The sequence below is a fragment of the Kogia breviceps genome, chromosome 15 (genome assembly GCF_026419965.1).
Source record: "Kogia breviceps isolate mKogBre1 chromosome 15, mKogBre1 haplotype 1, whole genome shotgun sequence".
NCBI classification, from domain to species: domain Eukaryota; kingdom Metazoa; phylum Chordata; class Mammalia; order Artiodactyla; family Physeteridae; genus Kogia; species Kogia breviceps.
This window is the reverse complement of record NC_081324.1, coordinates 48,291,264-48,313,437: the sequence shown is the minus strand read 5'-3', so window position 1 is coordinate 48,313,437 and position 22,174 is coordinate 48,291,264. Positions and strand designations below refer to the sequence as shown.

Sequence of the window (22,174 nt, the reverse complement as noted above, 5' to 3'; positions counted from 1 at the left end):
TCACGGGCCCAGCCGCTCCGCGGCATGTGGGATCTTCCCGGACCAGGGCACGAACCCGCGTCCCCTGCATCAGCAGGTGGACTCTCAACCAGTGTGCCACCAGGGAAGCCCCCTCTTTTTTTTTAAATGGTTGCTTTACAGATCTGTTTAAAGGTACAATAGGTATCCTTAACTGATTAGACTCAATCTTGAATTAATGCCACTTCACATATCATATAAAAACCTTTTAACTCTATATTTCCATTATACAAATCCCTCCCATCCTTTGTTCTATTGTTGTCACCTATTTTACTTATGCTTATGTTTTAACCTCCATAGTACATTGTTATCACTTGGTCATATATCTCTTAAAGAACTTATGAAAATAAAAACAGCTTTTTAATGTTTACCATTTCTAGTGCTCTTTCATTTTTCCTGTAAATTCATATTTCTTTCTAGTATCATTTTCCATCAGTCTATATGCAATTCATCAACTCCAGAATTACCGGAGTTTTAATTAAACAAATCTAAAGCTACTATTAATAAATTTAAATATACTGGTAAATCTACCTTTAGTTGTGAGGCACAGCAGTCCTTACTGATGTTGTAGCTTTTTTTAACATTTACAATCCTTCAAGGATAAAATTAAAGTTGGCTCTGAAAGAAGAATCTTTAACTGGCAGTCCTTTAAAGAAGTTATCATTAAAAAAATAGATAAAATTTAGTTCTGGACATAGGTTACCTGAGTTTTAGAAGGACTTTGTGTCTTAATTAAAGGTAAAGAAAATTACCAGGGTATAAAAAGGAAAGTCCTACTGACAGGCTTTTCAACTTGCAGTAAGTTACTGCTTTTCAGATTTGACATTTATTTGGTTATTTGCTGTTCTTGTGTGTTGTATTACTTGGTGGGTTGAAGCACTTACCCACTGTTTAGAGAAAGTGGCAGAAAATAGCCTTTTGAGCAAATCCCATCTGGTGGCAGCTTGGTGGGGATGAGTAATGCTGAGGAACAAGTCATCAAAAGACTTTACCTTTCAGCTTTTCTCCCAGATTTATTTGGCTTAAAGCTAAGAATGACAGCAGGATCTTGATTTAAAATGTCCAAAGCCCATAATATGGCTCATTTTCACTATTTGGTCATTCATATAACTGATGATATTGGATGACACTTGATGCATAATTGTACTACGAACGTTGACTGGATACCAGCTAAGTGCCATATATATAAAATATTCACAGGTACAAAATCCTTCCTTTCCAGTGAGTGATAAAGTTAAAGAGGTTGTTGCATTGCACTGAATACATGTGACGGTAAAGTACAGAGTACAGCTAAAATACACAGGAGTTGCACCTAATCTAGACCTGGGGTGAGTCTGTGTTTGTAGCATTGGGGAAACAGCTTACCTGAGTTGAGTCTTAAACAACTTAGTCTGGTGATGTGATACAAAAGGATAGGACAGAGAGATTGGAGAAGGAGTTCCAGGAGGAGAGAATTAACTGTCTGGAACAAAGAGGAAAAAAATTCTATGGCATGATCAATAGTTTGAGATAGGAAGAAAGGAATGAGAGATGAGAATATGGGGAGAAGCTTTGGTATGCTCATGGTTGACTGTATATGTCATGCTTAAATACTTGGACTTGATCCTAGAGGAGATTTTTAGACATTGGAGCATTATAAACAGGAAAACAGTATTATCAGATTACTTATTTTAGAAAGATCATTCTCACAGCAGTGTGAAGAATATTAATACTGGAAATAGTTTCTTAGAAGGTTGACGAAGTCATCTTAGGCAGAAGATAATGGAAGTGAAAATATAGAAGGATGTAGATGATTTGGAAACTATTAAAGAGGTAGAACTGATAAGAAGTGATAGATGGGATTAGAAGAAGAAAGGGTTGAGGATGACACCCAATATTCTGGCTCAGGCATTGGAGGTGAATAGTATTACCATTCCTTTAAATGAGAAAGAGAAGAGGAGAAAGGCAGGAGTAATGATTTGAAACATGTTGAATTTAGGGATACATACTTTATTAGGAAATTGAACAATGAGGTCTAGAATTTAAGAAAGTGTTCTTTTGGAGATAAAGACGAGAGTGGTCATTAGCAAAGGACAACCAGTATTGTCTTCACAACTCATAATCACACAATTAGAATTAGAACTCAAAGCCCACGATTACACGTCACATCAGTCTATTTAGACGTATTACTTCTATAAAGACTGTTGAAAAACAGATACTTAGAGGGACAAAATTCTAGGGTGGAAGTTAATATGCAAGGTTGTCTGTATTCTGAAATAACTCAAAGGAATAAAATGAAGGTGATAGAGGTGAGGGATGTTACTTCATAAATTCTGCTTGTTGACCAGCAGAGGGCAGGCACTCTCACAACTCAGTATTTTCAGCTCTGTGCTGCCCTTGAGGCCTAGAAGCTCAGGTCTTTCAAACATAGATTTTCAGTGATCTTATTACACTAAGGCCAGGCATCCAGGACACTTTTATTTATCTTTGTTTCCAAGACTTAGAAGATGTTTGATTTTTGTTCTAGAGCCAGATTTTCTTTCCACCCCCTGTGCCCTATGTCTAGTTCTTATTTTTCCTTAAAGTTTGAGACTTGAGTTGTCCCTTAAGAGCTGCCATGGTGACATGGGGTTAGAATAAATCAAGTAGAGAGTCTGAGAAATATAATGGATCTTCGCCTTTTAGAGGTTAAAATGCCCAACTCTTGTTCCCGGTTAACTGTTAAGATTCAGGGACACGTTTGTGTTTTCTTGGTCTTATGATTCAGGGACTAGAATGGAAGGAATGGACATCAGCTCCTGGAGACAGTACTGATAAGTGTGGTTGGTTCTGTAAAGCAGCAGTACTGCTCCCCCACTGTTTGATTTGAGGAGCTTGTGAAAACCTTCCTGTCCCAGGATACATCCCTCATCCACCTGCCATATGTCTGTAATGCCCATTAGTTTACTTTTTAGCTTTAAGCATTCAAAGCTCAACTAAAATTTAAAAATTTCTCCAGAAGGGACAAGGTTAGTGTGGCAGGACAAATTATTTAAATTAGCCAGGACTTATGAGAATAGGGCATGGACAGGAACTTTTAATTAGATTTAAGCTAGGGGATGGAAGAAAAGATCTGGAACCAGGATTATACTGTTTCCTGTTTATAAACCTTCAATGCTTCCCAACTGACACATGACATTTATAGACTGTATACTGTATGCCAGGTATTGTTCTCATTTAATCCTCAGGCCAACCCTGTAAGATAATTACAGTTACTGTCCCTATTTTGCAGATTAGCAAACTGAGGCACAGAGAAGTTAAGTAATTTGTCTGAGTTTCCTTATGGAGGAGACAACGTGTATTCACCACCATTCAGTCCCCCTGTATATCTTATGCTGCCAGAACAGTTCCTTTGCCCATAGTAGGCGCCCAGTAACCCACATAACTTTTGTTTGTTTTGTTTTTTTGTTTGTTTTGCGGTACGCGGGCCTCTCACTGTTGTGGCCTCTCCCGTTGCAGAGCACAGGCTCCGGACGTGCAGGCTCAGCGGCCATGGCTCACGGACCTAGCTGCTCCGTGGCATGTGGGATCTTCCCAGACCGGGGCACAAACCCCTGTCCCCTGCATCGGCAGGCAGACTCTCAACCACTGCGCCACCAGGGAAGCCCCCAGATAACTTTTGAATTGAGTCAATACATGGGCTAGCATGAACTAGTTAGTATAGCAGTAACATAATTTAAGGAAACATGGAAAAAGAAGTAGAGATGCTTTTTAAAGTTTTACCTCACAGCACCTGCTCTATTAAGTTGGGGGAGAATGTGAATAATTGGTTATTTTCAATTACTTAGTGTCATTCTTAAAATGGTGCCATTGCTCTGAAATTGGTAACTGACAGTGTTCAAGTTTTCCTTATTAGAGCAAAAGCGTTTCCCAGAAGTTTCATTATAAAAATACGAAACTTTGTTTAGTGATATAATTGAACAAATTAATGAGGGGTAACTTAATTGACCTGGCAGTGTTGAAGAATGTTTACATTTAGGTTCGGTTATGCTTCCGAAAACATCTGTTGTACACTTAGTAAGTGAATTATTTCTTTCATCTTCATTGAATTCCATCTTCTATTTTACCCTCTATTCATCTAAGTGAAGAATTCAGATTAAGGAATATCTTCATGTAGAAAATCGATTGGAAAAATCCTCTATTTCAGAAACAAATAGTACATTGTCCCTAAAGGTTTTTTTTTTCTTCTTACAAATGGTCTCCTAACTACATTTGTGTTCTTTGGCACTGACAGTATAGCGTAACCAGAAGTCAGCCCTAGGTGACTTTGGGCAAAGGACTTGGTGAGGAAGAAAATAAAAACTGATGGTGAAGGCAGGTTCGAATTTTTAAGGCTCTGAGTTCCACCCACTTTACCATGGATAATTGAGATGTAGCTGATTATTCTGGCCAGGTCAGTATGAAGCTGAAAAGTCAGATTGTGGATTTTTCAAATCATAAGCATAATCATAAGCATAATAAGCATAATAAAAATGCTATGTATTTGTATCTAAGTTCAACAAAGATTAACTTTCCAAGCCAGTCACTATTTGGGGGAAGAGAATGCTGTCACCTCCGTAAAGTTGTGAGTTATAAAAGACATTTCTGTTGGGTTACTGAATGTCCCTTGGGGTTTGTTTCATTTATAACGTTGCCTCAGGCCTTCTGCTGCATCCTGTTGGAATGACCTCCTTTTCAACCCTGTGCTGGCAGCTGTGATGTGGCTCTTTCCCTGGGATCCTTCAGGCTTGTCACATGACAGACATGAACTGTGACCCCTTTGTTCCTTACCCAGATGGTTCGTTCTCCATAATTTTTTTCTATTTAACAATTTTGCCTTATCTTCTTTCCTCTTTTGCCTCTTCATTTCCCTTTGTATTTCCTACCTACACAGACTTTTTTGGTAGCAGTTTAATTTTTTTTTATTGAAGGAGGACATCAATGCACAAATCATGAGTAAGCTCACTGAATTTTCACAACATGAACACACTTATGCAGACAGTACTTAGGTCAAGAAAGAGAACGTCACCAGAATCCCAGAAAACCTCTACTATCCCCTTCTGGTTACCACTCTTCTCCCTTAAGGGGAATGATTATTCTGACTTTTATAGCTTTGCCTGTTTTAAACATTATAGAAATGGAATCAAACCATATGTATTCCTTTGCATCTGGATCCTTTCATTTAACATTTTGTGACATTTGTCCATGTTACTCAGTTTGTTACTGCTGTGTAGTATTCCATTTGTATGAATAGTCCACAATTTATTCTGCTCTTAGTGGACGTTTGGATCGTTTCTAGCTTAGGGCCATTATGAATAGTAGTGCGAAATAAACTCATACATGTCTTTTTATCAAAAGACATGACATATTTCTGGATATTTACATAGAAGTGAAATTGCCAAGATATAGTATGTCCAACTAGCCATTTAATTTAAAAATTCATGTAAAACACTAATAAACGAGTGATTTTTGGCAAACTTGGTAGGAAAGATCTATAAACATATATAGATGCAGCTTTAGCATAATATAGCTAATTTTTGGCTAAGAAAAATGCCTCTGGTTAAATATACTGTAGTTTTAAATAGAAAACTCCTATATACAGCAAAATTGCTGCTCAGTGCCTGGGACGTGTTATATTAACTTTCTTCCTAATTTGTCCTTTTATCCAGTGTTCCAAAGCTGAGTTGGTGGGCCCATTCTGTAAAAATCTTATGAGAATATTTTGATGGTGATAATTTCCAAGAGTTAAGATTATATCTGTGTTACACTGCCTCTAAGTTAGTCTTTTGTCCTTTTTTCTAAAACGTGGACTTTCCAAAATTTGCTTCATGGATGCTTTTGAATAAGTCTGACCTAATGAGTATAGAAGTGGGATTGTGATATCATATCCCTTCAAAATTGAGTAGTATCTTTGAAGGAAATTTTATTCGACTGTGAGGTAAAGTGATCCCAGTCATTCTGTGAACATGTATGGAATTAAGTTCACTTGTTTTGACCATAGAGTTTTGGAGACCTTAAAGGGGATTTCCTTACCCTCCATCAAACTAAAACAAAGCAAAAAAAAAAGAAAAAACAGAAATGTAGAGGGAGTAATTAAAATTTGAAGGTTATAAAAAGATAGTAACGGGGCTTCACTGGTGGCACAGTGGTTGAGAGTCTGCCTGCTGATGCAGGGGACACGGGTTCGTGCCCCGCTCCGGGAAGATCCCACGTGCCGCGGAGCAGCTAGGCCTGTGAGCCATGGCTGCTGAGCCTGCGCGTCCAGAGCCTGTGCTCCTCAACAGGAGGCCACAACAGTGAGAGGCCCGTGTACCGCAAAAAAAAAAAAAAAAAAAAAAAAGATAGTAATGGAACCAGAAGATTCACTTCCTGTGTTAGGTAGATATCTTTCCTTGTGTAAGTCTTTTGGGTAGGGAAAGGAGGGTTGTCAACTCAATTGAGATGTTTTTGAAACAAAGTATGGTTAAAAAAAAAAAAGAATGGGAGAATAAAGGATTCATTTTTGCCAAATTATTCTATATCTGAGTATTCTGTATGTTTATTTCTTCTTCCAAATTTTTTTTAAAATAGTGGTGTATAGACATACTGATACTTAGGAAACTTAATATCTTAATACAGAACTATTGGGTTTCATTCAATTTTGAATGACATTTAGAACTCGTATTAGTTCTGTTTTAAACCGGTGTATTCAACTAAGAAAATATTGCTGATAATCTGTGTTGTTCTGTATACTTTGCTAAGCCATAGAAGGTATAGAAATGATAGTCCCTGTCCTCAGAAAGCTTACAGTCTAGTGGGTATGTGCTGGTGGTGGTAGCGTATACAAATTACTATAATACGATGTAAGATAATTACCACAGTGAGAATTCTTATGGGGAAGGGGAGGGTAAGTAGACCCATTTGAAATGGGTCTTAAAGGATGAGTAGGTTGGCCTGGAATGGCCTTTTGCTGATCTCTGCAATGGGAAGTAAGGCTGAAGGGAAGCCAGGTAATGAGTTTGTACCTGATATGATGTATAATATAGAACAGGCTAAGAGCATTCACTTTATTATTTTTTTAACATCTTTATTGGAGTATAATTGCTTTACAATGGTGTGTTAGTTTCTGCTGTATAACAAAGTGAATCAGGTATACATATACATACATCCACATATCTCCTTCCTCTTGTGTCTCCCTCCCACCCTCCCTATCCCACCCCTCTATGTGGACACAAAGTACCCAGCTGATCTCCCTGTGCTATGCAGCCAGCATTCACTTTAGATCAAATTAAAAGTTGAGTCCCAGCTCAGTGTTGCTGTGTGACCTTAAACAGGTTGCTTTAACCTGTCTAAGCTCAGTTTCCTCACCTGATAAATGGGGACAGCACCCATGTAACTTGCTGCAGTGTTGTATGAAAGAAAAGAGATCATGTGTGGAAGGTGCTTAACGTAGCTCTCAAAGTATAATAAGTGCTCAAGTAGCTACTCTGGACAGAGAGGAACCATTGAAGGTTTTTGAACCGTGGAGTGGTGGGATCTGAACCATGTGAGGCTTTCACTTTTACTTTTATAATTGACAGAAGACCGCGCACATTTGAAGTGTGTAATCTGACAGGTTCTTACATGTATACACACCTGTGAAATCATCGCCACAATCAGAATTATGACCACAACCATCACTCCTGAAACTTTTGTCTAAGACCTTTAAAGAGGACAGTCTGCCCTGTGATGTGCAGCAAAGAACAGGGTGAAGTGGAGAAGTCAGTTAAAAGGCTGTGGCAATGGTCCAGGTGAGAGAGAGTGACTGAGGCCATGAACTAGGTGTGCTGGCCATGGGCCTCCCCCAAGAGCCTGGACTGCTGGAAGACAAGCTGCATCGTGCTGTTACCTCCAACACCTACCCCAGGGGCCAGAGGCTAGCAGGCTCTTGCTGAATTGACAGGTTCTCTCTTTATGAAAGATTGCTTATTTTAAACTTGCTTCTCCCTTTACTTTGTATAGGGTTTAAAAGACAACCTTTTTGCTTCTGGGACATCCAGCCTCACAGCCACCAAACAGTTGCTTCGTCCAAGAATCACAAGAATCTGCCTCAGGGACCTGATCTTCTGTATGGAGCAGGAGAGGGAGATGAAGTATTCCCAAGCTCTGTACCTGGCCCTTCTGAAGTGACCATGGCCCTCCCCATCCAGATCCTTGCTACTTACTGCCAAAGAAGACATAAAGAGCGGTGTCACATGGTCCTGAAATTTCAGTTTCTGGAAAATAATCACCGATAGGGAAGACCATTGTTTACAGTTATATACTTTTATTAAATCTTATGTATTCCATTAGGTTCTTAATGACTAGGATTCAGCTTCTAAAAATAGGTTGTGAAGTAGGTTTATTTACACAGAAGTAGGCATATGCCTACCTATGTGTTTAATTACAGCAAGGCTCTGTTTGTTACTCCCTGCTTCATTTGCCAAACTATTAATAGGTAAGGCATCTTTCCCTAGTACAACCTGCATTGAGATGCAGGGGGAAGAAAGGAAAGGGTCACCACTTACCAGAAAACTATGTATTTCATCCTACATGGAACCTGACTCAAAGCATTAGGTTTTCTGGGCTGGAATCAGAAGTTGCTTAGCAAATTATGACAGTTGCCTTCTGTGGTTGAAGGTGACAAGCCACAGGGTAAGGCCAGTGATGGCTTTTGTCGGCTGAGTCCCATTGTTGTTAAAACATTGACAAATGGGGATAGTTTGTGCCTGAGGTTGCTGTTCCCTGGTTCACCTCACCACCAGGTGCTGCTTCTGATACCAAGTGAGGGGACATCCTTGTCAGGGAAGGATGATATACGCTGAAGGTGCTGATATACCTGGTTGAAAAGATGGAGAATATAGAAAGGAATGATGGAGCATTGCCTCCAAACTGATGGAGGGAAAATGAAAATGGAATCATAAAACAGGAAATATGCTGTATACACCTAAGAGGAGTCAGTGGTCGAATTGGAACTCCGAAGCAACCAGTACATGTTTTGTTGACAGGAAAAAAATCACAGCCCAACCAAAAAGGAAAATGTATCAAACATTTTCAAATTACAGTATTTCAAAAGGAATAAGTTATTCTTTGTTTTGTGTATTGCTTTAAATCTCAAGGATAGTTTTATAAACTCTTTTAGTTACCCTAAGTTTTAAGCATCTTGTTGCATTAAAAAAAAAATCCTAATTGATGATTAGAAATTTTTAACAATGGGGTTCCATTTTGGATTCTGTACTCAAAAGGTAATGTCAGCATCTTACTTTTGGAGATCTTGGCTCTAGATATATTATGAGAAGCATGTTATATATACTCGTCTGAGGAGGAAGCTGACATTTTGCAAAGCAAACCCTCTTTTTTTTTTTTAATTCCTCTTTTGTGGTATGTAGCTGGTGAAAAATAATAGCTGTAGTTAGAATCACATACAGAAAGAATGAGTAAATCCTCCAAAGAAGGCTAAAGAAAAAAAAGGGGGGAAGCTGTGCTTCTTAGAAAAAGAATTCAGGGGAATAAAACCTCAAGCATGTTATTCTTCATCCTGTTCTTCCCATCGGGACTGTTACGGCCATATTCTATACTGTAGTAAGTTTCAAATTGGGCACATTTTCTGTTTCAGCAAGTTATTATGTAAAAATGCTATAAATTATGTGTATGTTAAAAGAGTCCTTTAAGAAGAGATCTATACCTAAAGTTGTTTTTGTATATTTAAATGCTTAGCTTTATTTTTTGGTAAAGTGCAGCACACTCCCATATTTGTGTGTAATCTTATTGATCAGATGTTTAAAATTATTTCAAATACTTCATTAAAATAATTATTTTATTATAAGAATAACTTTGCTCAGTCACTGACTTTGGAAATATCTCTGGAAGTTAGCCCCTGAAGCTGGGGGCTGGGCAGTAGATCTTTCTCGGCTGGGATTGTTACTTTGGAGTGTGAGCATTTGGGTTCCAGAAGCTCACTTCAGATCCAAGTTCCTGCATCACTTTCTTTGAAATAGTTGTAAACTTGCATGGTATTTGACTCACAATGAAAGCTACACATATTCATTACAAAAGCTTCTCTTGCCCATCAAGGTTTTCTTACAAAGGTATTCTTTTTCAAAATTTATCCTTAATATACATTTTTAAACTTTGTGTCCTAAAGAATATCTTACACACAAAAGAACAAACACAGTGGACCCAATGTTTTCTTCCACTCAGTTTGCAAAATGATGACCTTGGGGCCGATTTGATCTCTAAATGCATTCTCTGTGACTCACATGGTGCTGCCAATATTTTAATTCACAAAAATCCATATTTCCACTTCTTTTGAAAAATTAGAAGATCTGGAGTCACTAGGTGTACTGTTTGTGTGACAGTCTGCTGGAGCCATCCAGTGGCTGTCCACTTTAGGTGTGGGAGCCTAAGTTCACCTTCCCTTTCCTGATCTTACCCTTTAAGCACTGAAGTGAAATTCTCCATCTATTTACTGTTTTTTAAGCAATTTTATTGAGGCATGTTTTACATATAAAATTCACCATTTTATCCATTTAATTTTAATATGACCGATGGACCTTTTAAATTGTTTCCTCCTGAATATCTGTAAGATTCTTCTCCTCTTAAAAGAAGCAAAGTTTAACATTCTTGTAAAGCCTGTATTTCTTTTTTTTTTTATTGAGTGAAAGATTCTTTAAATTCTCTAGCGCTTTAGTGCTTTACAATTTTCAAAAGTTTCACACACACGATTTCATATAATCCCATACTAACCCTTTTTTCCCTACTCCTGTAATGCCCCTCCCTCCTTCCCTCTCCCCACTGGTAACCACTAGTTTGTTCTCTATATCTGTGAGTTTGCTGCTTTTTTGTTTTATTCACTAGTTTGTTGTATTTTTTAGATTCCACATATAAGTAATATCATACAGTATTTGTCTGACTTACTTCACTTAGCACAGTGCCCTCCAAGTCCATCCATGTTACTGCAAATGGCAAAATTTCATTCTTTTTTATGGCTGAGTGGTATTCCGTTGTGTGTGTGTGTGTGTGTGTGTGTGTGTATACCACATCTTCTTTATCCATTCATCTGTTGATGGAAATTTAGGTTGCTTCCATACTTGACAATTGTAAATAATGCTGCTATGAACGTTGGGGTGCATGTATCTTTTTAAATTTGTGTTTTGGGGTTTTTTTGGATATATACCCAGGAGTGGAATTGTTGCTGGGTCATATGGTAGCTCTAGTTATAGTTTTTTGAGAAGCCTCTATACTTTTTTCTAAAGTGGCTGTACCAGTTTATTAGGTTGGCCAAAGAGTATCTTTGGTTTTTAAGTAAAAATAAAGACACATTTTTCATTTTCACCAAGAACTTTATTGAACAACGTATTCACCCTTTTGTTCCACTACCTTCTGCCATTTTTCAGGCAACTTCAAAATTCCATCTTCCCGAAAACTTTTATCTCTGAGCAAAGAACTGTTCAAGGTTCTTTTTACAGTCTTCCAGGGAATTAAAATTTTTTCCATTAAGAGAATTTTGTAACGACCTAAATAAATGGAAATCCAAAGGTGCAACGTCTGGTGAACACGGCAGATGAATCAGAACTTCCCAGACAAGCTGTAATACTTTTTGCCTGGTCATCAAAGAAACACAGTCTTGCGTTATCCTGATGGAAGATTATACATTTTCTTTTGACTAATTCTGGATGCTGTTCATCAAGTGCTGCTTTCAGTTGGTCTAATTGGGAGCAGTACTTGTCGGAATTAATCGTTTGGTTTTCCAGAAGGAGCTCATAATAGAGGACTCCCTTCCAATTCCACCATATACACATCACCTTCTTTGGATGAAGACCGGCCTTTGGTGTGTTTGGTGGTTCATTTTGCTTGCCCCTTGATCTCTTCCATTCCACATTATTGTACAGTATCCACTTTTCATCACCTGTCACAATTGGTTTTAAAAACGGAACGTCTTCATTACGTTTAAGTAGAGAATTACACGCAGAAATACGGTTAAGGTTTTTTTTCGCTTAACTTACATAGAACCCAAACATCAAAGCGATTAACGTAACCAAGCTGGTGCAAATTATTTTCAATGCTTGATTTGGATATTTTGAGTCTGTCGACTATCTTCCACGTGGTGTAATGTTGATTGTTCTCAGTTAATGTCTCGATTTGATCGCTGTCAACTGGTCTACCCAACCGTGGAGCATCATCCAGTGAGAAATCTCCAGCACAGAACTTCGCACACCACTTTTAACATGTTTGATCAGTCACAGCACCATCTCCATATACTGCACAAATCATTGTTTTACATTTCATTTGCATTTTTACCTTTCTTGAAATAATAAAGCATAATATGCTGAAAATGTTCCTTTTTTCTTCCATCTTCAATATTAAAATAGCTACACAAAAATTCGCTAATTTTGATGTCATTTTTTTAAATGCATGCTGATATGACAACTGTCACATACAGTCTAACAAAATTGTTTTGAATGACGTTAAAGACAACTAAGTGCTACTAGAGCCATCTCATGAAAAAACCAAATGAACCATTTGGCCAACCCAATACATTCCCACCAACAGTGTACGAGGGTTCCCTTTTCTCCACATCCTCGCCAACATTTGTTACTTGTGGGTTTTTTGTTTCTGTTTTGTTTTTTGGATGCTGGCCATTCTGTCAGGTGTAAAGTGATATCTCATTGTGGTTTTGATTTGCATTTCTGTGATTACTACTGATGTTGAGCATCTTTTCATATGCCTGTTGGCCATCTGCATTTCCTCGTTGGAAAAATGTCTGTTCAGTTCTTCTCCCCATTTTATTATTATTATTTTTTTTTTGTGGTACGCGGGCCTCTCACTGTTGTGGCCTCTCCCGTTGCGGAGCACAGGCTCCGGACGCACAGGCTCAGTGGCCATGGCTCATGGGCCCAGCCACTCCACGGCATGTGGGATCCTCCCAGACTGGGACACGAACCCGTGTCCCCTGCATCGGCAGGCGGATTCTCAACCACTGTGCCACCAGGGAAGCCCTCCCCATTTTTTAATCAGGTTTTTTTTTTTTTTTTTTTTTTGATGTTGGGTTGTATGAGTTGTTTATATATGTTGGATATTAACCCCTTACTGGCCATATCATTTGCAAGTATCTTCTCCCATTCAATAGGTTGTCTTTTCATTTTGTCAGTGGTTTCCTTTGCTGTGTAAAAGGTTTTAAGTTTAATTAGGTCCTATTTGTTTATTTTTACTTTTGTTTCCTTTGCTTTAGGAAACAGATCCAAAAAATATTGCTGCGATTTATGTCAAAGGGTGTTCTGCCTCTGTTTTCATCTAGGAGTTTCCTCTGTAGCAGCCTTACATTTAGGTCTTTAATCCATTTTGAGTTTATTTTTGTATATGGTGCTAGAGAATTTCTAGTTTCATTCTTTTACAAGTAACTCTTCAGTTTTCCCAGCACCATTTATTGAAGAGACTATCTTTTCTCCATTGTATATACTTGCTTCCTTTTTCATGAATTAATTGACCATAGCATTGGGTTTATTTCTGGGATTTCTATCCTGTTCCATTGATCTATGTGTCCATTTTTGTGCCTGTACCATACTGTTTTAATTACTGCAGCTTTGTAGTATAGTCTGAAGTCAGGGAGCATGATTCCTCCAGCTCTGTTATTCTTTCTCAAGATTGTTTTGGCTATTTGGGGTTTTTTGTGTTTCCGTACAGATTTTAAAATTACCTGCTCTAGTCCTGTGAAAAATGCCATTGGTATTTTGATAGGGATTACATTGAATCTGCAGATTCAATGCCTTGGGTAGTATGGTCATTTTAACAATATTAATTCTTCCAATCCAAGAACATGGTATATCTTTCCATCTATTGGTGTTGTCTTCAGTTTCTTTCATCGGTGTCTTAAAGATTTCCGAGTACAGGTCTTTTACCTCCTCATATAGGTTTATTCCTAGGTGTTTTATTCTTTTTGATGCAGTGGTAAAAGGGATTGTTTCCTTAATTTCTGTTTCTGATAGTTCATTGTTAGTGTATAGAAATGCAACAGATTTCTGTATATTATTTTCGTATCCTGCAACTTTATTGAATTCATTGATGAGCTCTAATTTTCTGGTAGCATCTTTAGGATTTTCATGTCATCTGAGAACAGTGATATTTTTACTTCTTCCATTCCAGTTTGGAGACCTTTTATTTCTTTTTATATTCTGATTCTGTGGCTAGGACTTCCAAAATTATGTTGAATAAAAGTTAAAGCCTGTATTTCTTTTTTTTTTTTTTTTTTTTTTTTTAAAGCCTGTATTTCTTGAAATCTGCTTTGAGGTAAATTTTGTCTCATTAGAATTTTGGCAAAAGTTTATTTAGAATTAAAACCATTTATACTAGTTATGTCATAGTTGCAGCAAAAAAACACAAGCAATATTAGGACACATTCTTCAGAAAAATAAGAAACCAAGATCTCAGGGGGATTAAGTTGGACTTTATACCTAGTTGTACAATGAACCAACTAAATGTTTATGAAACTTTAACCTCAGCAAGACTCAGTGATTCTACAGGAAATAAAAGTATAATATATCCTATGTTTATATATGACCTAGTAGCCAGTTTTTACCTTGTTTTTAGCATTATTATCTTTTCAGATACTTTCACATGCCTTGCTGCCCTGAAACAACTTTTTTTTTTAACATTTAGGCACAGTTTACATGTGATATCAATTTCTTTTTCTCTGACTTTTTAACAACCTCTTGGTATTTTCACATGCATTTTAGCTGTATGGCATTGGTGCAATTACGTTTTCACTGAAGTTATTCCATCAGTTAGAAATTGTTCCAAGTAGAATATATTTGCCATAATTTTCTTTGGGAAACTTTGAGAGACTGCTGTGCATTCAAGAAACCTAAAGTGTTGGCCACTATGTACTTGGACACTGACTGGTTTGGTGAGAGGAACAGATAATGTTAACAGTTATATGTTTAGAATTTGTGTAGACTTTGCTCATTGAATATTTGTGGAAAGAAAATACTTCCAAGGAACTCACTTGAAGACTTTTGACTTTGTTGGTAAAATTTGATGAGAGCAATTTTAATGGCAGCTCTTCCCCGTTCAAATAATAAGGTCAGTTTGTTATCTTTCTAAGTTCTCTTATTATAGGTGGTACTGAGGCAATGTCGCCCTGGCTGACATTGTCACCATCTCAATCTTGCCTCTTAACAGTTGTGTGACCTTGGGTAAACTATTTAATCTCTCTGCTTTTGTTTCCCCATCTGCAAATAATAGTACCTACCGGTGAGGTAGTTGTGAGAATTTAATGAATTCTTAGAACAGTGTGTCACATGTAGTAAACACTATATTTGTTAGTAGCGGTGGTTGTCACGGTTGTATCAATTCTGAAAAGCATAGTTCTACCTCCCACCCACCTCCAGTACTAGATTGTATTGATAAAAGTCACTAGATGAATGCATGAACCTAGTATCTTATTTTAAATAGAATAATCTAAGCTCATGCAAAAGTCTAATGTATTGCATTGAGGATTGGAGGATGGGAGGCTAGAAGGAGAAAAGTATGATACTATAGTGGAGCCATTAAGCAGAGTAATTCTTATGTCCCTGGCTTTGCCTATTAAGTTTCTTGTAGGGTTGGAAGCAGTAATGAAGCCGTGCCGTTATTTTTAAATTTTTAATTGAAACTATTATAGATATTGTGAACAATCAAATCACGTAACAGGGCATACCAAAGTAATTCTACTCACAGACCTCCTGAGGTCCTGTGCTCCCCTCCCTAGATTCGCCCACTTTTACCAGTTTCATATATCTCTTACCAGACATAGTTTGTATATATATAAGCACATAGTTGTAGTTTCCCCCTTTATTTGCATATGGTAGCATAGTGATCTATCCCTTGCCATTCCCACGGTTTCATTATTCTTAATTCAATTTATACTGTGTCCCAGGCCAGGGGTCCTAGTAGAATCTTCCTGTAAATCTTTGGGAAAACAACACTGAATTTTTCCTTGAGGGATTTAGTCTCAGATTTTCTTACTGTTTGGTAAATTTTCTTATTTCACTAGAAGAATTCAGTCATATCTGAGTGTGTGTCAACAATGTTCCTCTACCAAACAGGCATCATGAAAAGCAACAAGGGGAGTAGAGGTTTCCTCTGGGAGGAAGTGGGGGGAGGGAAAGAGGAAAAATCATTTAAAGGAAGAATTGAGTATTCTAGTTGTAATTATAAAGTTTCACTAACAGAACCCTCCCACCGTGAACACTAGCATTGGAAACCAACCTGAACTGAGGATCACTCCAACCTCTTTTTTGTAAGATTGATATTCTTCAGTTAAATGTAATAAGTAGATCATAATAGGGATGATCTAAATTTGGGGTTCCTGAGAATGATCCATGAAGGGATGCCTGATACCAAAATATCCATTTGGCAAATTTGTAAAAATTTTCTGCACTATGGGGAACAAAGATGCATAAGACACAGTCCATGGCCTAGAGAGGTTTTCTAGTCAGAGAGATGGACTGTAGACACATCAACACAAAGTAGCATATACTCCTCCTAAAGAGAGGTGTAAATAGCAGTTTCTTGTAGGTGCCTTTAGAAAAAAAGATGTCACTTCCAAATGGAATGATCATATTCAATTTCTCACAGAAGAGATAGAATTTGACCTGTGCAATGAAAGGAATAGATAAGATTTTTTCAAGTCGTATGTTTTAAGGCCTTCTAAGGCAAAAGGTTGGGAAGCAAAAAAAAAAGAGGATAGAGTACTTTTAGGGAAGTAAATATCTAGATCTAGTTTGGCTGATTATGAAAGTCATGTAAGGGAGAAATGGAAAATAATTTTGGAAATTAAGATAGCGGCAACTAATATTTACAGTGTCCAAAATTCATAGATACAAAAGAATATAAAAGCCCCCTACCTTTGTCTTCTAGATAAGTTATTAATAATTTTTATTTCAAAGTGATTATAGAAAAAGAGTGTGGTAAGAGTTACCTGAAACCAACCCCCTACCCACCCGAAAGATTTTCCCTTGATTATAACAATGATATATTCTCACTGTAGAAAATTTGGAAAATAAAAGACTATAAGGAAAATGAAAAATATAATAATATTTGGTGCATTTCTTTCTATCCTTTTTTTTTCTGTACTAAATCTGTAGATAGATGTTTTAGATCATAAAGTTGATCCAGCTTTGTATCCTTACCTACACACCATTGGAGACACTAGGGAAAAGGAGAAGAAACACAGCTAGGAGAATAAAACATCACGTTTTTGAGTTCTGTCTTTTCAAAGTGATGTTGAGGCCATGTTTCTGGTGCCCTCATATAGCATGTGGATTTGTTTAAAACAATTTCAATTTGCTGCACTTCGGGGTGAAATGAGAGTACCTTTTATGTCTCATCATTACTTGCATTGGGCCTTTACACGAAAAGGTAATGTGGAGGAAGAATTGCCATAATTCTCTGTAAACTATTGAGCAGATACAACACTAGTGTAGGAATGTTATCCATGAGGTTTAGGCTATAGGACTGATAACTTTCCTGTTTGTAATCTTAATGGAGGCTCTGTCTGAAGATGAGGGGAAGGTAAGGATTTGCTGGTTGGCTTCTTGATGAAATCTCATGCCTTAGGTTTTCATGTCCCTAAAAAGAAGTGTGGAGTTGTGCCAGCTGGTCTTCAAGGAACCTTTAAACTTTCAGATGGTGGTATGAGTATCTCACTGGGTGCTTCTTGGGAGTTTTAATTTCTATCAAAGTAGACAGTGGTTGCCTCTACGGCTGAGGAGAACAATTGAATAAATGGTGCATCATGTCTTTTCCGTGTCTTCTGCCATTATCAAAAAGTGTAAGTTTTGCATGGTGCTGGGCCAGACCCCAATCCAAGAGCAATCCAAGCATCCTTCTTGAGGTATATCGAGTTAGATGAATTTCCCACAGCTTCCAAAACAAATTGCCACAACTGGGCTGCTTAAAACACAGTTAAATTCTCTCACGGTTCTGGAGGCCAGAAGTCTGAAATCAAGGTGTCAGCAGGGCCAAGCTCCTTCCAAAGGCTCTGGGGAGAACCTTCTTTGCCTTTCCAGCTTCTGGTAGCTTTTAATGGCCTTGACTGTGACAGCAGAACTCCAGTGTCTGCTTCCATCTTCACATGGTCTTCTCTGCGTCTTCTGTGTCCTCTCCTCTTCTTATAAGAACACCAGGCATTGAATTCAGAGCCCACTCTAATCCAGTATGATCTCATCTTGACCCTCAACTAACATCTACAAAGACCCTATTTCCAAATAGGGTCCCATTCTGAGGTTCCAGGTGAACATGTATTAGGTAGGGGGATACTGTTCACCCCACTACAGGAGCATACTGTATATGATTATATATTCCTGATACTTTATTTTTCACCTCTGACTTCAAAAGTAGTGAAAAACTTAATGGTTGTTAAAATGTAAAGGGGTTGATTTTGTGTCTCCCTAAATGGGTATCTTAGAATCTTGTGGTCTGTCAAGACACCTGTCCTCCACTTCTCCCCACTTCTCTCCTCTTTCAGCTCAGGAGTTTCTAGTAGGTGGCTCTGTTCTGAGAAATGTGTCTTTGATGTGGTTTAGACTGTGCCATCCTGGTGTTTACAGAAGTATATTCAAGTGACTCTGTCTTCAGAAGGCTTTTGAGATTCTGAATGCTATGTACATGTTGACTGTTCTTAAGGAAATTCTCCACACTATGAGTAAATCATAAGTTTATTTCTAACAAGTGTCAAGTATTAGAATTTTTTTAATAGAAGTGAACCCAGGTCCTCTCTGCAAGAACATCAAGAGAGTATTGGCGTACCTCATTTAATTGTGCTTTGCTTTACAAATTGAAGGTTTGTGACAGCCCTGCATCAAACAAGTCTATTGGCACCATTTTTCCAGCATCGTTTCCTCACTTCATGTCTGTGTGTCACAGTTTGTTCAATATCTCGCAATATTTCAAACCCTCCACCAGCAAAAAGATTATGACTCACTGAAGGCTCAGATGATAGTTAGCATTTTTTAGCAATTAAGTCTCTTTAAATAAAGGTATGTACGTTGTTTTTTTAGACATAATGCTATTGTACACTTAATAGGCTACAGTATAGTGTAAACATAAGTTTTATATGGACTGGGAAACCAAACAATTTGTGTGACTCACTTTATTGTGATATTTGCTTTATTGCAGTGGTCTGGAACCAAACCCACAATATCTCCAAGGTATGCCTATCTAGTCCTGAAATGAGAATGTACCAATATATGGAAAATGTCAGTAACTGTTCCTTTCACAATCTGCTTCCCAAGTGCCATCTGTGGACCCAGTCCCATTAAATCAATCAAGTCAGTTGATTTGACACTGGCAGTCTCACTTTTGAGGCGGGAATCTGTATTATTGGAGAAGGAAAGGAAGAAGCAAAGCCCAGAATTACTGGGGAGAGAGGCATCACTGAGGAGACTTAGAAATTGGAGAAACATCAAGAATAGCTTTATTGACTTCATCACAGATGCCACCATCAGGCATTAGCCTCTGGACCTGGGGGTTGATAGCAAGTTCTAAATCTAGAGTCCCTAACAGGCAGTTCAGGTTTTTATCAGATTTCTTTTGCGATAGAATATTGAAAAGATCCTACCTAACTTTTTAAAGACTGTGTATTTTGCCTACTTCAGCTTTCAAAGGCCATCCTCTGTCTACTTCTTATGGATTTACTGAATAACTAGGCAAACAGTTGGCAGGGGTTTGGGGAAAAGGCCCTTAGACGACGTCTGCATATATTCTAAGCAGAATCCCACAGAAAAGTCTATCGAGTACAGTCTATAAAGGTCAAAAAACAGCAGGTTGTGCCTAAAATGCTAACATAGGCTCAATCATCTACCAGATTCTCAAACTTGTTTTCATGACATAGTCTGTAGTTATCTCAAGGGAGGACTCAGAACTCAGGTTCCCCAGATTAAGTTTTAATCCATCTGTTTGATAGATGCAGAGGCAGATGCAGAGGCAGGCATGGGGATAAGGAGAGAAAGATATCACATCAAGCAAAATGATAGGACGTTGCATCTTCTCTCTGGTTAAATCTGTTTCAGTGTTACTAAGAGATGTCAATTGCTGAGATGCAGTCTAGGTCACAAAGATGAGTGTCTGTAGAACAAGAGGTGATGTGTTCTGGTCTACCACATTTGAGTACAAATCCACTTAGAATCAAGCCACTTACTTGCAGCCCAAGGTTCTCGATATTTCTGAGGCTATCCAAAGGTTAGCTAGTCCAACATTCCACTAATAAAGGAATTCCCTTCAGCATCCCTGAGGCCTAGGTCCTCTACTTGAATTGCTTCATTGATGGGGCCCACCTTTCTATCTTATCATGGAATTCATAATTGAACTATTATTTCTTTGTTCGGTCTTGTTTTGATTTGAAATCTGCCTTCCTATAATTTAACATTTGGGGCCTACATTTGTTCTCCAAAGTTACATAATAACACAGGTTTTTTGGGCACTGACTCTGTAATGGAGACTGGACCAAACTAAGCATTCTACTGACGCTGTCTAAATCATCACTCTCACAGTCAGAAAGTGGCTGGCTGTTCACTAAACCTGTTTCCTCCTGGGCATGTGGCTAGACCATGTTTCTGAGTCTCCCTGTTGTTGAAAGTGGCCTTGTGCCTGAGGTCTGGCCAATGACATGTAGGCAGAAGTGATGTGTGACATGTCAGAGCTGGCTCATGACAGCCTGCCATGTATGACTTGTGTGCTCTTTCCCTTTCCACAGAAGCCCTGAAAGGCTCGTGAAGATGGCCGAGCCACCAGATGGAAGGAGCTGTGGTCACTGAATCATGGCTTGGAGCAAAACTGCCTGCTAGTCAAGGACACCCATTTTGGACTATGCACAAGTGAGAAATAAACATCTAAAGTGTAAATCACTAATATGATGTAACTACCATAGTAGTTAATTGCTAATAACTATATATGTAATATAACTATGCTATACATATTATGATATATAATATAACTATAGCAACTAAATCAACTAACCCAGATGGCTACTGCTACTATTATTTCTGTCTTATAGATAAACACACTGGTGCCTTAAGAGATTAGACAATTTAGTGGAAGTCACAGAGAAAGTCGTGGAGTTGGAGGTCTAACCCCAGAACGTACACTCTTGATCCTTACACTGAGCTGGGGGGTTGTTGTGTCTTGTTTTGTTTTGTTTGTTTTTTAATGCTTCAGAGCTCATCTCTGTCCCATGTGACAGCACTTTAAACATCTAGGGATAGCTACCCGTGTCCTTTCCTACACTTGGTATTCCCTTCTGTCAGCTGAAGTCGCCTAGTTCTTTCCATTCTCCCCACATAGATTGCAGATGTCTCAGAATTTTCATTGTTCTCTCGGTCACATTCTACTCTGCTAAAGGCCACGTTAAAACTTGGTTTCCTATGCTAAATGCAACACAGCAGAAGGGGCTGGGGGCATCGGAGGACAGCGGGCCCGTTCGTACGCTTGCCGTCAGATGGTGGTCATGTGAACTTGTGGCTGATTAATCACCCCAGGGCTTTTTCACCCTCGCTACTCAGAGAGTAGCCAGTGGACCAGCAGCATCGTCTTCACCTAGGAACTTGTTAGAAAAGCAGGAGCTGAAGCCCGCACTCCAGACCTACTGAATCAGAACCTGCATTTTAGCAAGATCCCCAGGTGACTCCTGGGCTCCCTGCAGTTTGAGAAGCACTTGTCTCTCAATTGCCTCTATCAGCCGAAAGAGAAAACATTACTATGTTCTGCTTGCCTCATTTTGCTAGTTTTGACCTGTTATGATCATTTAAATGTGATTCTGTCACTCAGTGAGCACATTTGAGTTCAAATGACTCAGTCAACTCTGCAACCCGTTATCCTGCTCAGCCTTGCATCACCCACACGTTTCCTCAGCGTGCCTCCTGCGTTCATTCAGTTTGCGCGTGAATGTGTTGAACACGACAGGGCTGCTAGGAAATAATGAAGCACGTTTCTGTCTCCACCATCAGTCTGTTCATCAGCACTGACACTGCTCTGGCCGCCCGGGGTCGTATCTGACGGACAGCGCTGCTGCAGGGCCCCCGCAGTCTTCACAAGCAGCTCCGGCGAACTCGCTCCTTCATATGCACCATCCAGCGAGTGCTGGACCAGCCTGGCGGGCACCTCAAAGAACATGATGATGGGGCTTCCC

At 38.6% G+C, this 22,174-nt stretch overlaps 1 protein-coding gene across 2 annotated transcripts in view; it reads left to right on the top strand.

Moving 5' to 3' along the window:
- The window catches only part of TAF4B (TATA-box binding protein associated factor 4b), a 132,506-nt gene extending 111,503 nt beyond the window's left edge, over positions 1-21,003 (top strand). Inside the window, exons 15-16 of one of the 2 annotated variants that reach the window (XM_067014864.1) lie at positions 19,168-19,199; positions 20,744-21,003. In XM_067014864.1, coding sequence (XP_066870965.1) covers positions 19,168-19,199; positions 20,744-20,804 — 93 coding nt within the window. In that variant the 3' untranslated portion in view covers positions 20,805-21,003. Of the gene's footprint in view, positions 1-7,995; positions 9,837-19,167; positions 19,200-20,743 lie in introns of those variants that run through there. The other variant, XM_059039395.2, reaches the window with a different exon arrangement.
- The last annotated feature ends 1,171 nt before the right edge of the window (positions 21,004-22,174 follow it).